The following is an 18,834-nucleotide window of genomic DNA, read 5'->3' on the forward strand; positions in this document are numbered from 1 at the left end:
GAGTAACGGTTTGGCAACCCTAATAAGCAGGTCACATTTGGAGAGACTGTTTCTGTCACTGTAACTAGAGAAGCACATGGGGCTTGCTAACTGAGGAGGAAAAAAAAAAGCAGAGTTGGCTCTCCCCTTTTCCAGCAGTAAAGTAGTCGATAAGACTGCCCCAGAGGAAGAGAGAACCTTTGAGCAGCTCGGTGGATACTTCTGTTTTGGGACGAATGCTTCTGGAAGCAGCCAGTACAGGACAGAAAATACCCGACTGGAGACAGATCTTCCAAGTTTGAATCAACTTCATCAATAACCAAGCCAGACAAGCCGAGTTCCCTCTCTCCCTCTTTCTCTGAAAATAATATATGGGCAAGGACCAGCTTTCTGCTAGCCTCAGGGACATAAGCACGGAGCAGAACACGCAAACCAACAGGATGTTATGCCAAACAAAAATCAGAAGGCAAATTTGAGACTGTCATTTCAGATCTACCATACAAAGGGACAAGCTTGTCTTCACCCCTAAGAACCTTCAGAAAAACGTGTTATGGTTTCTAGATCTGCCCTGCACCCTTCTTTCTTCTCCCCAGTGTTTAAGGCCCTTGGTTTCACTATTTCAGGCAGCAAACTCTCACTACAGGATCCTCCTGTGTTACTTGCCCTGGTAATGTTCGTTTTCGGGGTTGTACTTTGATATAAGAAGGGTATGGAGACCACTAAACGAAAGTGGGAATGACCCAATAAATCGCTCTTCAGAAAAGTTTTCCGCCTCCACTCATGCTGTATATCTTGGAAAAGGGAAGAAGTGGGGAAAAATCTTACATGCTTTTTATACATGCTTAAAATATGTGTTATAAATGGCAGGTTACAAACCCAATTGTAAGGACTAAAACTCACTTATTTCTTCCAAATCTTACTTAACATTTACTAAGTAAAATGATGGCAGACATTTCCGATTGAAAGTTATCCCACTACATGAATGTGTAGTGGAAGCATATGCACCCCTGGTTTTAAAAAGTATAAGCTACAGATATTTTCTGTACAGACCAAAGCAACACAACATACTAAGAGCTAGAAGACACTGCCTCCAGCAGGTAAGAATACTCTGATGGATAAGGAATAATAAGAAAGCAGTTTCAATCTCTAGCTGCCATCTCCGGAGGGCGTACAGATGAAAGCACAGATAAGAATGGGTTCTTCTCCTGAATGAGACTATCAAACAGAGCCAAAAGGAAAAGTTTAAAAGTTAGAGGACATTGAGAAAACACTCTAAAATGGTCAGATGTTAGAAAAATTAACTTCAAGGAGAGCACCCTACTAGGAAACGTTGGGAAACTTATTATTTGTACACTTAAAAAGCACTGTCCTGGGCTAACATCTCATTAGGTTACAACAGATAATAGATACAATGGATTAGTATATGCCTACTCAGAGTCAAACAGAATAACATACTAACTAGAATGTAACAAGCAGATAAAATGTTACGAATCGGTTTATACTTGAAGTGGTTTCTCTGAATTAAAATTTGTAAATGCCGTAGGGGAACTCATTAAAGGGATCTGAGGTTTAATTCTTCACCAACGCAGAGAACAGTGCATAAAGCACCTCATCACTGCTCTAAATTATCTCATTTGTAAATCCTGAATTCAAGTATCAGATAAAGTAAGGCAATTCACAGAATACCAATGGCTAAACATGTCTGAAAAACTGTTCAACCTCACCCAGGAGATGAAAATTAAAAACAACAACAACAAAGAGCTCCTTTTCACCTACCAGAGCAAAAACATACAGACTGATATTGCCCAATACTGGTAAGAGTGAGGAAAAAGGGGTACTTCTCATAGAGCAATACTGAAAATGTATATTGGAACCTATTTGGAGAGCAACTTAGCTGTGCTCATTAAAATTTTAAATGTACACACACACTTCTAGGTATCTATTGTAGAAATACCTATACTAGTGTCCAAGGATATTATCGACAACTATTTGTACTAGCAAGAACTTAGAAACAATGAAAATATCCATCAGTAGAGAAATGGTACATCCGTACACGCAATCGCTAAATAGAATAAGGTAGAACTAATGTTTAGACATGGAAGGATATCCACCACATACTGCTGAGGGAAAAAATTAAGTTGCAGAATGATTACAAGTTTGATCTCTTTTTTAAAAAATAAAATACATGCAACTGAGTGAATGAATGGATATCTTAAATAGAAGTTATCCCTGAGGGTGGGAAGGGAGAAGGGTGTACAGTTTTATTTTTTCGTACAGTAGTTACAATTTTTGTAGCACTTTTATAATTTAAGTAAAAGGGAGTTATGCTGACAGAGACTATTCATCTGCTAAATGCACTTAAAGTTCAATAGATGTGCTCTGGGGAAACCATTTAGGTCCCCGTTGCAGCCTATGAATGCATCCACTTTTTGATTTCACCAACAAAATTTGCTCAGATGAGCTGGTCTAAAAGGGATCAACCTTATCCTGATTTCTTTGTCTGTAGAAAATGATAATTTTTTTTAACATAACATACCCACTTTATACTGGATAATTTTAGTAAATATTTTAAGTTTCCATAGGTCCCCACCCAAACACATCACCAAAAATAACAGTAGATGTGAATCACATTAGCCCCAAATCACAAGTTTAAATCTTTAAGCTTCCTGAAACCATGTTCAAGTCTAGGCTTAAACATTGCCAATGAAGCTCAGGACCACAACTTTGAGAAATGGAAAAAGCTACATTTTCCTTTCATCTTTTATAAAGGGACTGGTGCAAACACGCCTTTCTCTTTATTCTTTTTTAAAGGAATATTCCTTGACTTTCCAATGTAACTCAAAATGATTTCTTCAACAGGGATTTTAAGCACAATGTGAAGAAAGGCAGAGTATTAATGAATAATTATACCATAAAATAACTGCATCTAGAATGTTCAGAAAATGTATGTAAGAAACAAGTTCACAAATTTATGGAAGGTTTTAGAGGCAATTAACTTACTAACAATTATAAAGTCACAAAATGTGTCTAATGTGCTTAATATTAAACAGTGTTAGGATAATATTTTCCAGGCTAGGATGTACTTTCCACTTGCCCTAATAAACCTATGCCCAGATGGGAAATGTAACCAGAACTAAATAAACATAATATAAATGGTGAGCAAGAGAGCCAGGGTGGGCTAATCAAGCTGGAATGCCTTCACAAGCTATTATACAAAATGGTTAAAAAAAAACTGTTTAAACAAATGGCGAGTATGAAAAGTTTGATATTTGATGTGTGTGAAATGCTACTACAAATCAGAGGAAGAGACTGATTTCTTTCTAGATGAAATTGATAGTGTCACATTGTCACATATTTAAGCTGAAAGAAAACTGCCTCATACTACAGTAACCAGTCATTACCAAATCTTCTGCATAACTTTAAGATGTGCAAACTTTGTTTTGGATGACAATCAGTAAGCAGCAAAAAAAACCTTACTAGCATAATGTATGGCCTAAAATTAGTTAGGAGTCCAACCCAATGTATACATAAGATGAACAATAAAAACGAAGGAAGAAAGTCACACGATTACAAAGTGATTCCATTTTTTTCTTAACACCCACACAAAGACAGCAGTTTCTGACAGAATGTTCTTGGCAAAAGATAAAATTACAGGAAGGGTTTTTCCCCCCAATGAGAAAAAAGCCAGTTCTACATGCAATTACCAGGCAATACCACCTGATTTTTTTTTAAGGCCCAATATTTTGGGCCTTATATTTTGAAAATATCTAAATATATGTTTTGGATGACAAGGAAAAGATGAGTGGAAATACTGTTCCTGTTTGGAATACTTATTTCATGTTGTACTTGAAAATAAAATCCAACGTGGCAGCTTACCTTGGCACTGGAAGCCTTGTTTCCCAAACCCCCTGAAAAACAAACAAGAACAAAATTATCTTAACATATTTTGGGTTGGATGCCATATTTTAAGCCAATTATACAACAAAGTATTCTACACAGTTAACGGTTTGTACATAAAACCCAGTGATTTGATAGGAAAAACAGGCCTGAACGGCTTACTGTGTAAATTCAACTTTGAATGAAATCTACCCGGTCTCCAAAGGCTCACTGGACTGCTTCAAAGTATCAAGGTTCTTTCTTATTTTTTACATTGTTATCAATACTTCAGTTTCAAGAACATAATTGTATATTCAAAGTAGTTGGCTACAATGTTCAAATAACATGAAGGACCTTATGGGAGGGGGGGATAAATGGCAGTGGCTTAATTTGGTCTCTAAAGACCAATTGAAAATCTTTTTTTTTTTCTTCCTAAAGATAGCTAAAAAGTGGCTTTGTCATTTGTTACGAATTTGTTTAAAATATTATTTGTCTAGAAATTGCCAAACAGCACCACCCTTAACATTAAATTTTGGCCTAAAGGAGCCAGATTTTACAAAGTATCATTCCTGTTTGCATTTGAGATTATGATCTAATTTTTACTGAGAGCCAATAGCATTTGAAGCACATACAGAGGCTATTTTGTTCTTGTAAATTACTTTAGAGAATTTACTCTCTAAGCAGAGAAACTTGACATGGGCATTCAATTGCAAACACCGTTCCAACTACAGATGAACTGCACTCATTTTTTTCAGAAGGTTATTAGGCATAATCTCTTGCATCACATAGCATTTTAAATTTACAAAGCACTTCATATATCTTCATAATTAACTTAGTCATCCCCTGTAAAAAAAATACTTAAAATCCAAACATTTGGTTTCAAAATATCAGTGCTTTAATATTTAAATACAACTCATAAATCAAGAACCCAGAGAACAATAATGAAACAAAAATGAAAACCACTACTAGACAAGCCTGGTGAATATTTTTCTGGAACTTCCAAGTGGGTGCTTTACAGTTAAGTGGAGAAAGGCTGCAGGTATTCCTCAGGAATAAGACAGGGAGACCTTTCTTTTCCACTTCACCTTACACCTGGTAACCTGACATGCCACATCCGTTTACCAGGGGCTAGTCCTTCAGGGCAACTAATAGTGGAAAGACACTAGCTAGCCTGGCCGTGTATGCTGCAGTCCCTTTTCTAACTTACCTACTTACTGCAAAAGTCATCAGCAGCCTAACTGTTCCCTTTTAATGGAATTTCACAGTTGGTACCGGAGGCGGAAGCCCTCCCCTTAAGTAAATGCAATATCCTCTCTTGGCCCTGATGCTCAGAGAACTTTTTAAATAACCTTATCTACAATTATCCACTCCTATGTGCAGAACTGCTTCATAGGCTGGCTACACGGTGGAAATCATTCAATAGAGGTGGCTGTGCTTTTCTTTCATAAAAGTGTACTTTTGAGCAAATTTCTAGAAAAGGAAAAAGTAAGCACCTTATTAGCACCACGTTTGTGAGGCTCTGCCTTAGAGATGATTTTCCCCAAGTGTGATGGATTCAAATAAAACCGTCCATAAAAAAAAAACAAAAACACCTAAGTACCTAATTACCACCACTTCTGTGGAATTCGCCCTTTGAGATGTTTCACACAGAGCCACCCATACTTCTCCCTAGGGTCCCAACAAGATACATATGCCACACAGCCAGCTGGTGGCAGGGTACCTCCTGTAGCACTGTCACCCGGGTGCAGGGCTCCATCCATCCCTAAGAGAGGTGAGAGCTAAGGAAATCTAGCCACTGCTCTGACTTGGGGAGCTTTGGAACGCATCCATGAACAAGAGGTAGAAGAGGAAGCGTGGCCGCCTGAAATTAAAACAATTATCGCTCCTCCTCACACTGGAGCACCTTGAGTTCCCTTAGTTCCAGCTTGCTAAACATTTTGGGGGTTTTTTGCGGGGGGAGGCAGAGATCTTTTGAGAATCAGTTCATGAGCTGTAATTATCTCAGGGAAAAAAAATGTCACCCGGTTTTACAGGGTCCAGAGCCCCCTGAAGCCCACCCATTTATCAATTCTCGCAGCCCCCAAAACCCCCCTCCCCCAAATTAATAGCTGAGTTAATTAGAAATTACCTGAACACTGACACCTGCAGCCTTTACAGTATTTTTCTTAAATAAGGACTCTGTCCTCATCAACAGGGTTACAGGTCTAATCTCGTGTTGACAGGGTCTATTTTAAATTACTCCCTCTGTCCTTCTGCCATCCGCTAGCTCTGTTTTAATTCCCCCTCCCCCACTGCAAGCTTTCAACAGTTTGTTGCCTCTCCTCTTTGGGCTCACCCAGAAAAGTCAAAGTCTTTCCGTGCCCAGTAAGATACAAGCTACAGTACGCGGGGACCCACGGTTCCAGGGGGGTCCACGCCCAAAGGGAATCACAAAATACACCCCACCCCCACCCCCGAATGCGCCCGGCTTGACTCGCCAACAACTTGGACCGCGCAGCGAAACCGCCGCGGCTCCAGCAATTACTCCCAGGCTTGTTCTCCGGGAAACTCTGCCCTCTGGATTCTCCTTCTCACTTTCCCCGGTGCTCACACCCCAGCCACCGGCTGCCTGCGGAGTCTGCACGGAGGGCGGGCGCGCCTGGGGAGACCCGGGCGCTGGACCGGTGGAGGGGATCAGTGTCACCACCGCGCGCGGCCAGCCTCCCTCCGGCGGCAGGGGGTGTGTGACCCGGCGGTGACTTCCCCAAGAGTCCTGCCCGCGTGTGACAGCGGCCCCGGGCGCGCGCGAGGCATTCCGGGCGCGAGAGAGTTCGGACTCCCGCCGGCTCTCCAAGTTCCCCGAGTGAGTCAGCCCTGGAGTGGACCCGCCTGGACTCGGGGTGGGGGGAGCGAGGGTCCCCCTGGAGAGCACCCCGGGCTCGGAAAGGGCGGGCCCCCCACCGCGGGCGCCGCGAGGGGGGTCCCGCGTGGTGGTCCGCGCGCCCCGCCCCGCCCCGCCCCGCGCGCCCTCACCAGATGAAGTCGGTGCAGTGGCTACAGAAGGTGGGCTGCTTGAAGAAGCGGGCGATGAATTTGTGGTCCTTCACCTCGTGCACGTTCTTCTGTCTCAGCGCCCCTTTGCGCGCGAAGCGGTTGGCCACGTCCTGAGACGCCGGGGAATCGTTAGCCGGGAAAACGTCAGCCATGGTCCCCCCCAACCACCTCTTGCCTTCGCCGGGGAGCAGCAGCCGGGGAGGGCCGGGTGGGTGCGCGGGCGGGGGAGGGGCAGTGGGGTCTCGGGCGACCCCCGGCGGGGGACGCGGATCGGCAGCGGAGGTCACTGCGAGGAGGCGCGGCAGCGGCGACCGCCGGGGAGAGTCGGGCCGGAGCGGCGCGGAGTGGCAGCCGGAGCCGTTCACTCGCTCGCTGGCCCCACGCTCACTGACAGCCCAGCGCTCGCGCTTCCTACTCTCCGCCTCAGAGGCGGCCCGGAGCGGCGCCGCCCACTGCGCATGCCCGGAGTGCGGGAGGCGCGCAGGCGGGGGCGCGCGCGGGGCGGGGGCGCGCACGGGGCGGGGCGCGCGCGGGGCGGGAGCGCGCGTGGGGCTGAGCGGCGGTGGGAGGACGCGCGAGCTGGGGCAGTCGGAGCCTCGGCGTTTTCGCTGCAGCCCAGAAACGCGAGGAGGCGGCAGCGGCCTTGGGAGAGCCGGCCTGGATTTGGGAGCGAAGGCGGACGCCGGGAGGGGCGGGCCCGTTCTCCTCCGCCGCCTTTTTCTTTTCCTCCCTTTTCCTCCCCTTCCTCCGCCCGTCTCTCCTCCCTCCTCTTCTTCCGCTCCTCTCGCTCTACCCGCTCCTCTCCCCTCTTCCTCTTTCCACTCCCGCTCACTCTCTCCAGCTCATCTTTTTCCTCCTCGCACCTTTTGTTCTCCGCTAGTGGGGTCGGAGGTCTCTGTCGCCTGTGCGTGGCCGAGAGGAGCCTGGGGTCCCAGGAAGGGGCTCCACGCCGCACGCCGCTGGGTGTACCCACTCCGACTTCTCCACCTCCCAGGACCCACCTGTGTGGCTAGGGCAGAAGGCCCGGGTTTTATCCGCTCGTATCCATTTGAGTGGCTAAAACCACTCCGATTGCGTGTGCCCTAAAATGCCAGCCCCCCAGCCCCTTATACTGTTTACATGTGGATGACAGGAGAAAGGGAGGGGTTTTAAATCACTGCACAGTGGCCTTTTCACCTGCCCCCAGTTGTTGACCTATATTTCACCTAGGCCGTGTATAGATATCAGATTTGCACGTAGGGATAAAGGACTTGTCCTAGTTATTTATCCTCTTACTCGTTGTCTACCAGTTACAACGTTGATTGTCCAGCTTTCTTAATTTTACCAGTCCGGAACTTTAATTTAGAAATCGTTTGCATCCTAAGCTAATTGCTGTAATACTGGCAGGTGCAGAGTGCAGCCAGTACATCTGTAAATTACCAAGTAAAACTGCTTGTGAAAGATAGCTGGCATGGATATGCAAAGGCCGCACGGGGGATGTACCGACTAATCATTTGCTGAATATTTATTAGTTCTGCCTGGAGGATGCTAAAATACTTAAGGGAAACAATGATCTCCCAGCATTTCATTATTGTTTTATTTCATTGTCAGATTCACAAAACAACTTCATAAACTGAAGATACATCAAGAAAGAGAACATACCACCTCACCCCTGTCAGAATGGCTCATCAATAAATCAACGTCAAGTATTCAAGAGGATGTGAAGGAAAGGAACTCTCATGCACTGCTGATGGGATTGTAAGTTGGTGCAGCCCCTATGGAAAACAGTATGGGGGTTCCTCAAAAATTTAAAAATAGAGCTGTCATACGACCCAGCAATTTTCTTCTGGTATTTATCTGAAGAAAACAAAAACACTAATTTGAAAACATGTATGCACCCCTATGTTCATTGCAGCGTTGTTTACAATAGCCAAGATATGGAAGCAACCTAAGTGTCCATCAGAGGATGAATGGATAAAGATGTCATATATACATACACAGGAATATCACTCAGCAATAAAAAAGAATGAAATATTGTCATTCGTGACAACATGGATGGACCTAGAGGGTATTGTGCTAAGTGAAATAAGTCACAGAGACAAACACTGTATGATTTCACTTATATGTGGAATCTTTAAAGAAGAATAAACAAAACAAAAACATACCCATAGATACAGAAAATAGTGGTTGATGGTTGCCAAAGGGGAGAGGGAAGGGTGAAAAATTAAAATGCCATTGACATCCATACCGAAAGAAAGAAAGGAGGAAAGAAAGAGAACATGCTGTTTAACCTTCCAAGAAGTTTAAAAAAAAAGAAAAAAAAAACTTTTCTAAGATACATACTACCTTGGAGCATTTCACATAGACCATGCAGGGTTACCATTTTTTAAGATTGCCTAACTGAATGCTTGGTGATAGGGATGGCTTTTATATTTTAGCAAGTGTAAGCTATTGACTGGCCATTAGTGGAGCATGCACTTTGCTGGCCCATTTACAATTTTACAATCTCTTGGGCCAATGTAGTGGTTGCTTAAAGAGACTGCACATGTTTGATATTCTATCTGGTCAGAAATTTCACCACTCATGGCGGCCTCCTCCAGTTCAAGAAAGTGAAAAAGGAAGAGGCAAGAAAAGGAATGAAAAGCAGGGCATATCGGGGAAAATAAATCAAATCTCCACAAAACTCCTTATGAATCTCAAGCCATGGTTGTTTATTGCTTTATAATCGTAAATCAAATGGAGCACAGTAGAACAAAACACACACATCTTTCCTCACAGCCAGAGGTTCTCCCACGTTTTATGAAGACAAGTTTCTTTCTATTTCTCTGAAGCTTTGATGTAATGAGGGAGGGAAAATATGGGAGTTGAAGGGTGGGGTTGCTCTTAGTGGAATCCCTGAGTAAAGGAATAGGGAGGATGAACTATGAACCAGTGGGCCTTAGCAGCAGCCTGCCCAGCTCCTATGTAAGGAGTGACTGATGGCAGCTGTGGGTACACCAGGTAGAGACAATATCTCTCTCTCTCTCTTTTTTTTTTTTTTTTTCCAGATTGTGGCTTTGCTTTCTTACCTCAGTTAATCCTGTTGTTCTTTGTGGGTATGGAGAGAACTAACTGGAAGTTTGTTGATTGATAGTTGGGCTGAGTTTGAGAGCTCAGTTGCCTACAGCTTGACTCAATTGTAGGGGTGAGGTGGGGATGGCACCCCAAGCAGGAAATTGTCAATCAGTGTAACACTGCGCCTAGCAAAGACTGATGGGAATGTGAGCCACAATTGGCCCTGGCCACTCACCTGAGAAGTCCCCATGGTAACACTAAACTGGAAGGGTCACAGAAAGGAGAACTACTGGGGAGGGAGTGGTCAGTTAGTCGTGGGCATTAAGTGGTTATTTGACATCTGCTGTTTCAGGGGGAACATGTAGGAAAGGACAGGGAATGGTAGACTAAACACAGACTTTGTGAGAACCTTCCTCTGTGACTGACTCCTGCCTTTGAAGGAATAAGCTTGAGACTCTGGAGAGGTGGAGGGACCCAGAGGCTGGAGGCTGGGGTTAAAGTCAGGCCACTAAATTGATGATTCCAAACCAGAGTGGTTTAACTAAAACCAAGTCTTGACGATAGAACTTAAAACGTGTTGCTCTATGCAGGTAACTGGTCTGTTTTTCAAGTGGACCAGTTCATTTTCACATTGAGCAATAGGAATTGCTTAAGTGTAGAAAAAGCTTGATTCTGAGATGTATAGTTACCAAGATGATTTAATGCATTGAATTAAAGGATTTTTGCTCTATTCAATGAATTCAATTGTTTCGGAAAGCTAACATAACTGGAGCAATGCATGATTAATTAGCCAGTGTTTAGAATCAGTGTTAATGGCAGATCTCAAGAAGTGGATAGAGACAAAGTCTAGCTGGGAAGGGGCTGATGTTGGGCAATTTGGGGAGCAGGATAATATAGGGGTGGGTGAGTCAGAAGACCCAGTCAGAGGTTACCATCAGGAATGGTTGTGCAGGTTGTGTCAACGTAAGAAACGTCCAAACCTGTTGAGGATTTTTATAAGACTTTATTTGAGCCAAACTGATGACATATGCCAGGAAGCAAGATCTCAAATTCTACGGAGAATAACAATTTTGTGCTTCTTTATGCGCTTAAAATTAAGGAGGGAACTAACATGGAGGTGGGAGAAAGCAAAGCGGAGATTGGGTTACAGGATATTAACCAGATTATGTGCTCTCTTGAGGGTTAAGACCCCCTTCCAGGGGTATTACTTCTGGCATTTTAAAGGTGTGTTAACCTAGATCTGCAAGAACAATGGACAGGGCTGGCTTAAAACCTCTCACTAAAGAAGTTAGAGGCCTGGGGCATGACTACCCACCATGACCTGCCCAGTTAAGAATTTATGATCAGATCTCCCTGTGAGGTTGCTTTCCACAGAACCCCTTTTTTCATCCACAACACCCACATCTATATGAATATAAATATGCTTGTGCACGTACACATACAGATGTGGATATAAAGGTAAATACGGCAAAATATTCATGTAAGTGACTGTCTCTGGATAGTGGGAATATAGATACTTTTCCATGTAGGAAGAGAAGACTGATCTAGGACTTACATTTTGGAAGGGGATTAGAAGCCAGAATTGTTAAATGTTTTCCTTTCATCACAAGGAAAAACATGTATTATTTTTAACACAAAGGTTTTATGGTAAGAATTTAGTTTTTGTTGCTTAGAATAGAGACTGTACCAATTTGAATGGAAAATGTTTGAGAAGTCTGTTGTAAACCATTTACCCTCACCTCCTCCTTAGCCCCAACCCACAGGTGGACTGCCCAAGGAAGTTTCTTGGTGTGTAGGATTTCAGCTTCCTCCATAATGTGTTTTTTCTCTGCTTTCTTTCAGTTTTTCTGCAATAGCCGTGACACGAGGTATAGGCTTTAGAAGACCAGGGTTTGATTATGAACTCCAGCACATACTAGTTTGTGTAACTTGGATAAATTAACTATCTTCCAAGTCTATACTTCTCCATCCAAGAATGGAGATATTCATATCTACTACCCTAGGATTTTCTTAAGAATGTCACCAGATTGATGACGAACGAGATCGGACAGTGAAGTTCGCGAACTCATCCTAGAAAAAGTGCTACATCCCTCATTGCTGAATATCACTACAGTCACCTTTGAAGGACTCCCCTTGGGAAGCTATGCACCGACACCAGTGCCTAGTCCACCCTGCAAAGCAATTTTGGAACTCTTTTTCTGGAATGGCCATCAGAGCTGTCGTCGTATTACCCTTGATGTCCCAAATGTCATCAAAATGTCTTCCTTTCAATATTTCCTTTATCTTCAGGTAAGGAAAGAAGTCATTGAGGGCCAGATCAGGTGAGTAGAGAGGGTGTTCCAATACAGTTATTTGTTTACTGGGTAAAAACTCCCTCCCAGACAGTGCCGTGTGAGCTGGTGCAATGTCGTGATGCAAGAGCCACGAATTGTTGGTGAAAAGTTCAGGTTGTCAGTTTTTCATGCAGCATTTTCAGCACTTCCAAATAGGAAACTTGGTTAACTGTTTGTCCAGTTGGTACAAATTCATAATGAATAATCCCTCTGATAGCAAAAAAAGGTTAGCAACATCGTTGCAACAAGTTTGTGAACTTAATTGTCAGACCTGGATGTAAGAGTGTTTTAGAAATCCTAAAGTCTCATACAAATGCAGGGTGGGATGTTCCTTCTCAGCTTTGACCAAATCTGTGTTGATGGGAAAGGGAGTTGAGAGCTTCCCTCCTCTCAGCCCACTCTTCCTCCAAAACCGACCAATGCATGTCCTTCCACCCCCAGTTACTATGAATTAGGAAGCAAAAGATGACACATGGAGGGAGTATAAAAAATGTATCTTGGAGTTCACATTTCAAACTTACAATATTGTCCACCACCCTCCCCTCTAAATTGCTTTTTAGCAAAGGTCATCATGCCTGGATCCTTTGAAAATGCTAGTTGCTAAAGGACCCAAGCAACTCCCATAGCTTTCCATTCACTCCTAATTGAACTGAAATGGGAGCCAGTACTTAAGACTTACGTCATGATGCTTTCCCAAACCTGGGCAGGACAAAGTATCTGCCCACCTAAGTGGCACCAATAAGTGGTGAGGAATCCTGTCTCATCTCTCCGCTACCTTCTCTCTGTATGGCTAGACAACAAAACCTTGAAACAAAGCAAAACATGCCAAACCCTCAACACCAAGAGGAAATTTTTGAGGTAAAGTCTGCGTCCATTGCATGTTGGTTTCACAGGTATTCACATATGAAAATTCACCGAATTGTGTACTTTAAATATTTGTACAGTTTATTGTAAATCGGTTATACCTCAACAAAACTGTAACATTTTTTTAAAGCTGAATAGCTAAGTACACAAAAACAAATAAACAGACAAGCTACTGGTAGAAAAAGACTAGTAGAAGAATCAGTTGGCCCTCCCATGTGGCAATCAGCTACCTTTCCCTGGGGGGGGTGAAGACCGGAGGGGGGTGGGGGGGTTAAGATAAGCCCACACTGTCCAGTAGATGTGAGAGTGAAGTTTAGTTTCCTTCCAAAAACACTCATTGAACTCCAGCTCCATGGCAGACACTCCACTAGGCCCAGAAATTCAAAATGAAGAAGACGTGCTCTCTGCCCTCTGGGGTCTCAAAGTCCTTCGGTTGTAACCCTGAAGGAGAGCAGTTCTGACCTGGAGTAAAGTCTCATTTAGAGAAGCACAGATAGGCAAAAGGAGGTAAGTTAAATATAAAAGAATGTCATTCATTTTTCACGTCCCCCAAAGGTCATCAAACGAAATGCCATTCATGTCCCCAACCAGACTTGTCAACCCTCTCTTTCTTCTTTCTTCCCCCACCCCCCAACATTCACTGTGACCTCCCATATTCTCAGGAGCCTCTTAGAAACCCCCTCACCCCCCTCCAAAAATATTCCCTCCTCTGCCCACACTAGATCAGCTTTTATTTCCTCTCCTTCCATTTATTTTTAGTTTTTGTGCTCTTTATTATTTTATCACTTTCAACAAGACCTCTTCCTACCTCTCCCTTCAGCGTAAGGCCTTCTGTGCTGCCCTGATCTTGCATCACAGTAAGTCTAGGAATCGGTTTTAAACAGAGTAGGTTGGAATGGGAATGAGCATCAGGGTAGCTGAGCCATGGGAGGGGCTGGCAATTACCAGCTTCTTGTCCATTTGTTCAACAGTGAATGCTGGAATATTAATATACTGTGTGTTTACTATGTATTGGTACAGTGGTGAGCCAAACAGACACATATCACGGCCTTTGTGTAATTTACGTTCTCTTTGGTGACTTGAGTGGGAGAGGAAAGAGTTTTGTAGACACTTTCACCTAGCAAAATTTAACTCATCACTTACGTTCACTTCTATTTTTATGGTAGCCATCATTTAATACACACGAGCTGGTTTTAGTTTGGATGTTTCATGCTGTACACAGTAAGGGAGTGAAAATAGCACAATCCCCCCCCCCCCCAGTTGGTACAGGGCAAAGATTCAAGCACAGCTTGGAGAAGCAGCTCAGAAGGTATGTCCAACAAGGTTTATACAGGTAAATCAGTAAGTGATGTAGAATACCAGCCCCCCCTTGGGTGGAGCTGTTCCCCAAGAGTCAACAGTGATGCCAGCCTGTTTCTTTTGAATGTACGCTTAAGATTTTTTGGCAAACTATACAATCTGCAATTGTATCTGTGATTGACATGGTCTTAAAACTAGAATGATGATGCCTCTGAAAGCCTTGGAATTCATTCAGATGTCATTCAAATTTATCTATCTATCTATCTATCTATCTATCTATCTATCTATCTATACACACACACACACACATATATATATATATATACACACATATATATGTGTGTATATATATATATGTGCTCTAGCAAATAGAAAAAAATATTCAGGAACAATTTATTAAACGCTAGTTGTACATTTATTGCATACTCAAGCACTATTACAGGTACTGGGAGTGAACAATGAACAGAACAGTTTCTGTGGAGAGGTGGTAGAAGTTGTCACAGTTTGTTTGGAGGGTTTTTAAGAGAGAAAGGAAGGACAGAAACCAAAGTCAGAGATTACAGAGTGCTATTACAAACAAGAGTAAAAAAAGGGAAACAGAGTGGCCAGTGAGATGTAAATACATTTTTTGGGAGAAAGTAACATTATGTTTGTATGAGGATGAGAATGACCCTCGAGAGGAAATAGAATATATATGTCAAATAGTTATGTTGACTAAGTAGGGTTGATAGGTGATGGGGAAGAAAAACTTTTCCTCTACACACTTAGGTTCAGTGATTGGAGGTTTGCGAATTAAATTGACAAACAATAGATTAATAGGCGAAAAGACCAATTTTTATTCATGTACATGTGTACACAGAAACACACAGAAAAACTGTGACTCAGAGATGGTTAGAATTTTGGGCTTTTATACCAATTTAATAGGGAAGGGAAAGGGGAGAAAGGGCACTTATGTGAAAACACATGGCTTTTAGGAAAGATAAATGGGCCTTTAGGAGAATAGATGGAAGATACAGTATGTTTGTGACAAGATCTGTTTAGGTGATCTCTTATTCTGGGGACTTCATCTCCAGTGATAAAAGTTGTGAACTCTCAGGGAGGGGATTTATGACAGTTGAATTTTTGAGGAGTCTCTGCTTTTAGGCAAATAAGGGAAGTTTAGAGAAAAAGCCTCTTCCTGCAACTGTTGATTCTCAAATGACTTCACCTCAAAATAATGTTTATGCCACATGAACGTATTCTATGTTTTGGAGTCTGTGGCAGAATGGCTATTAAAAATAGCCCAACTCCACAGGCAGTAATGAGAAAAGTCACTCTTGGTGTCATAGTTCCAATTACATTCTCTTTTAGAATGTCTGGCAGCAGCTTCGGCTAGGTGAGATGGCAACCTCAAATTGCAATTACAGTATAAATATCTCCTGTTTAGTGAGTAAGTGTACTTCATCTCAAGGAGATCTAGAATTAACTGTACAGATGATACAATAAGTTAAACATACAGTATTTGTATTTTAAGTTAAATGTAGAAAGGAACTGTGTATACTTGTGTTCACGAGAATTTGGCATGTTAGGGGTTTAAAACAGATTTACTTTGTGATTATAATTTACAGTGTGTAACTGAGTAATGGAGTTAGACTGTATTTTTAAGTTGAAGTCTTACTGACTTTGTAAGTAGTGTTAAAACTTAAGAGAATTTTAAGATTCACTTGTTTTATAAGTTTAATGTTTTAGGTTTATAACATTTGCTTAAGTTTTAAGTCTTAACAAGGGGACCTTTGTCAGACAATTGACAGTTTATTATCATTTATTATTATTTTCCTCAAGCATCTCTAAAGTGATTTTTAAACAAAAGAGTAAGATTTGTAAACTGAACTTAAAAGCGCAAGGAAGAAGTATACTTTTAAATCTGTAACTTTAGTAAATTAAACATGAATGTTAAAAATATGTGCTTCTGAATGTTTTTTGGGGCAAAACAAAAGGATGACAAAAGTCATCCTCAGGGATGAAAAAACTCATACTGACAGTTTTGTGTATAATTTCATCTAATAGCCACATTTATTTAGAGAAAGCTTTCCTGCCCTTTTAACAAGGATTCAGGAACCAATGGAAAGCCCAAGTTTCATAGCTGGGGTGCTGGAACTGTTTTTCTAAAAGTATCAAACACATATTCAGAGTGAATTGGACAAAAAGTTATCAAATCTAGATTTATTACCTTTGGAACTGGGTACTTCTCTTACATTCTGGGTGTCAGTAATTGAAAAATGGTTTGAACTAAAAAAAAAAAAGTGGAAAATGAAGGTCTAATCTTGAAAAAAATCTGGCCTACCACATTGCCCTATTGCCTTGGAAAAAAATTTTAGTGGAATTTCAAAGGAATGAATTAAGTGGATGCAGATAGCATACTCTTTGAGGAGAACTGTTTTCACATGGAAACAATGACATCCAGGGGAAATAGGAGGACTCAGTCAGATAATAGTATTTGCCTGCTCACTGGGACCAATGAAATATAAATGTTAACATTTATAAACAGCATCTCTAATAAATACCTTTAGTTGATACTAGATAATTTAGCTGTCTCTGACATAAACTTACTTAATAAACTTATAAAGTTTAGCAAGAGAGAAATGACCACACAAAAGCATTTATCAAGGGCTTGACTATGTCCCAAGAATTACTTTAAACTCTTTGCAGGCCAAGTGTTAACTCATTCAGTCCTCGCCTCGTACGAGGTGGATGCTATGTGAGCCCCAGTAAACTCTCGAGGAACCAAGGCATACTGAGACTCAGAGGGGAGTTACATATCCAGGATCACACAACTAGTAACGCGCACGGCTGAGGTTTGCAGCCTGGCATCCTGACCCACAGCCCATGCTCTAAACCACTCACTAAATGCTCGGCCATCCATGGTGGTGTCACCGTCATTTCTCATGTCAACCCTATGCCTCGGCAAGAGGAATTCTCCCACGTTGGTCCTCTCAGGCGTAGAGTGGGGTTTGGGGGTTTTTTGGGGTTTTTTTTTCCAGTTGAGGAGGAGACCTTTTGGTGAGGAACTCAGGCTGTGAATATTGAAAAGAGGCAGAGAGAAGCTAGTCTTCCATCTAGTGGTGTGAGAAGGCCGTGTGGCGATGGAACGCGGAGCTTCCTTAAGCAGCTCAAAGCAGGAACAAACAAGCAAAACAAATGTTTCAACAGGACTGTCTGAGTCACCCCCTCTTTGCTAGCTTGTTTCTTTTCTTTGATAGAATGTGTAAGGTACCTCAGAGCACTTGGACTAGGCAAAGATGACGTAAATGAACACAAACTTCAACGCGCGTTACTTTGTTATTCTGCAACTATATCCACTTCAACCTAGAAGCCTCAGCTGCAAAGAATCATCAGTGAAGACTAATTTGTTTGTGCGCGTTAAGAACTAGAGCCAGACATGCTTTTGTGATTGTGCACCAGGAGGATCGTTCTCTTACTTGCAATAATAAGAGTCCACCCACTACAAACTTCATAAAAGCCTTTCTTTGCACCTTCCTGCATTGTGGCACAGCACCTAGCACATTCCAGCTCCACTGCATCCACGGTCAATAAATATTCCTGGAGCGCAGGTCCTGGGGATATAGCAGTTGCTACCAGGAAGTCCCACCTGTTATGGAGCTTCCAATCTCGTGGGCTGGGATAAACTGAACCATCAGAACCCAAAATAGAATCTGGTACCAGCCCTCCATACTTTGACCCAAACCATCCATAGCTTGTTAATTCCCTCAGTTGATCTTATTTGCATTTTTAAATCTTTTTTGTCTATGGATTATGTATCTGGCTTTTTAGAAAAATCTGCATGAGCAGAGGAAGTGGCAGAAGGCTTGGGAAGACAGGAGGCCTTCTTGCCCCTCGTCATTCCAGATTTAAGGAGGGCTGTGGAAGTAAATCCTACGTTTAGTGCCCGTAAAATGGGAGCTCGTCAGAAGTGGGGTTGGTCAGCCTCTCCCCAAACCGCTGTTCTTGCCTCTGCTCGGAGGCAGATTCTCAGGTGGCATCTGGTTTCTGACAGATGCTGTCCAATCACTCCTGTTTTGTACTCAAAACTGCAGACTCCGGAAGCTGCCCTGCCCGTCACACCACAGAACATTTTGGCTATTCCGCTTGTCCTGTCGTGTCCTCTCTCCGAACCCTCACTGTCCTTCCTCCATGCTGCTGCCTCCATCCCCCCATGGCCCTGGAATCCCAAATGTACCCCAGTTGCCTCGGAAAAGTCACCCCTGTGCCCCATCATCTCAAGCCTGGTTGGTAGAGTCCGCGGCTCGTGGCTCTTGATTCTACTCAGACATCTTGCTGGGTCCTCGGAATCAGACATGAGAGCCACGGTTCCTGTCTTCAAGGAGCTCGAAGGTCAACTTGTTTTGTCCGACACCTAATAGGCCTTAGGAGATGCTCT

General features: G+C 42.8%; 1 protein-coding gene and 1 long non-coding RNA gene across 2 annotated transcripts in view; one reads left to right on the plus strand and one right to left on the minus strand.

The window, feature by feature from the left end:
* Nucleotides 1-7,314, minus strand: part of PRKCA (protein kinase C alpha) — a 383,486-nt gene extending 376,172 nt beyond the window's left edge. Inside the window, exons 1-2 of the mRNA XM_019732863.2 lie at nt 6,868-7,314; nt 3,856-3,887 (exon numbers count right to left, since the gene is read on the minus strand). Coding sequence (XP_019588422.1) covers nt 3,856-3,887; nt 6,868-7,040 — 205 coding nt within the window. The 5' untranslated portion in view covers nt 7,041-7,314. The remainder of the gene's footprint in view (nt 1-3,855; nt 3,888-6,867) is intronic.
* On the plus strand, nt 6,521-14,677 carry LOC141568890 (uncharacterized). The gene is made up of 3 exons (XR_012492185.1): nt 6,521-6,697; nt 8,479-8,625; nt 11,764-14,677. It is a non-coding gene; the product is annotated as an uncharacterized LOC141568890 (long non-coding RNA).
* The last annotated feature ends 4,157 nt before the right edge of the window (nt 14,678-18,834 follow it).

Source organism: Rhinolophus sinicus, linkage group LG15 (genome assembly GCF_036562045.2).
Source record: "Rhinolophus sinicus isolate RSC01 linkage group LG15, ASM3656204v1, whole genome shotgun sequence".
NCBI classification, from domain to species: domain Eukaryota; kingdom Metazoa; phylum Chordata; class Mammalia; order Chiroptera; family Rhinolophidae; genus Rhinolophus; species Rhinolophus sinicus.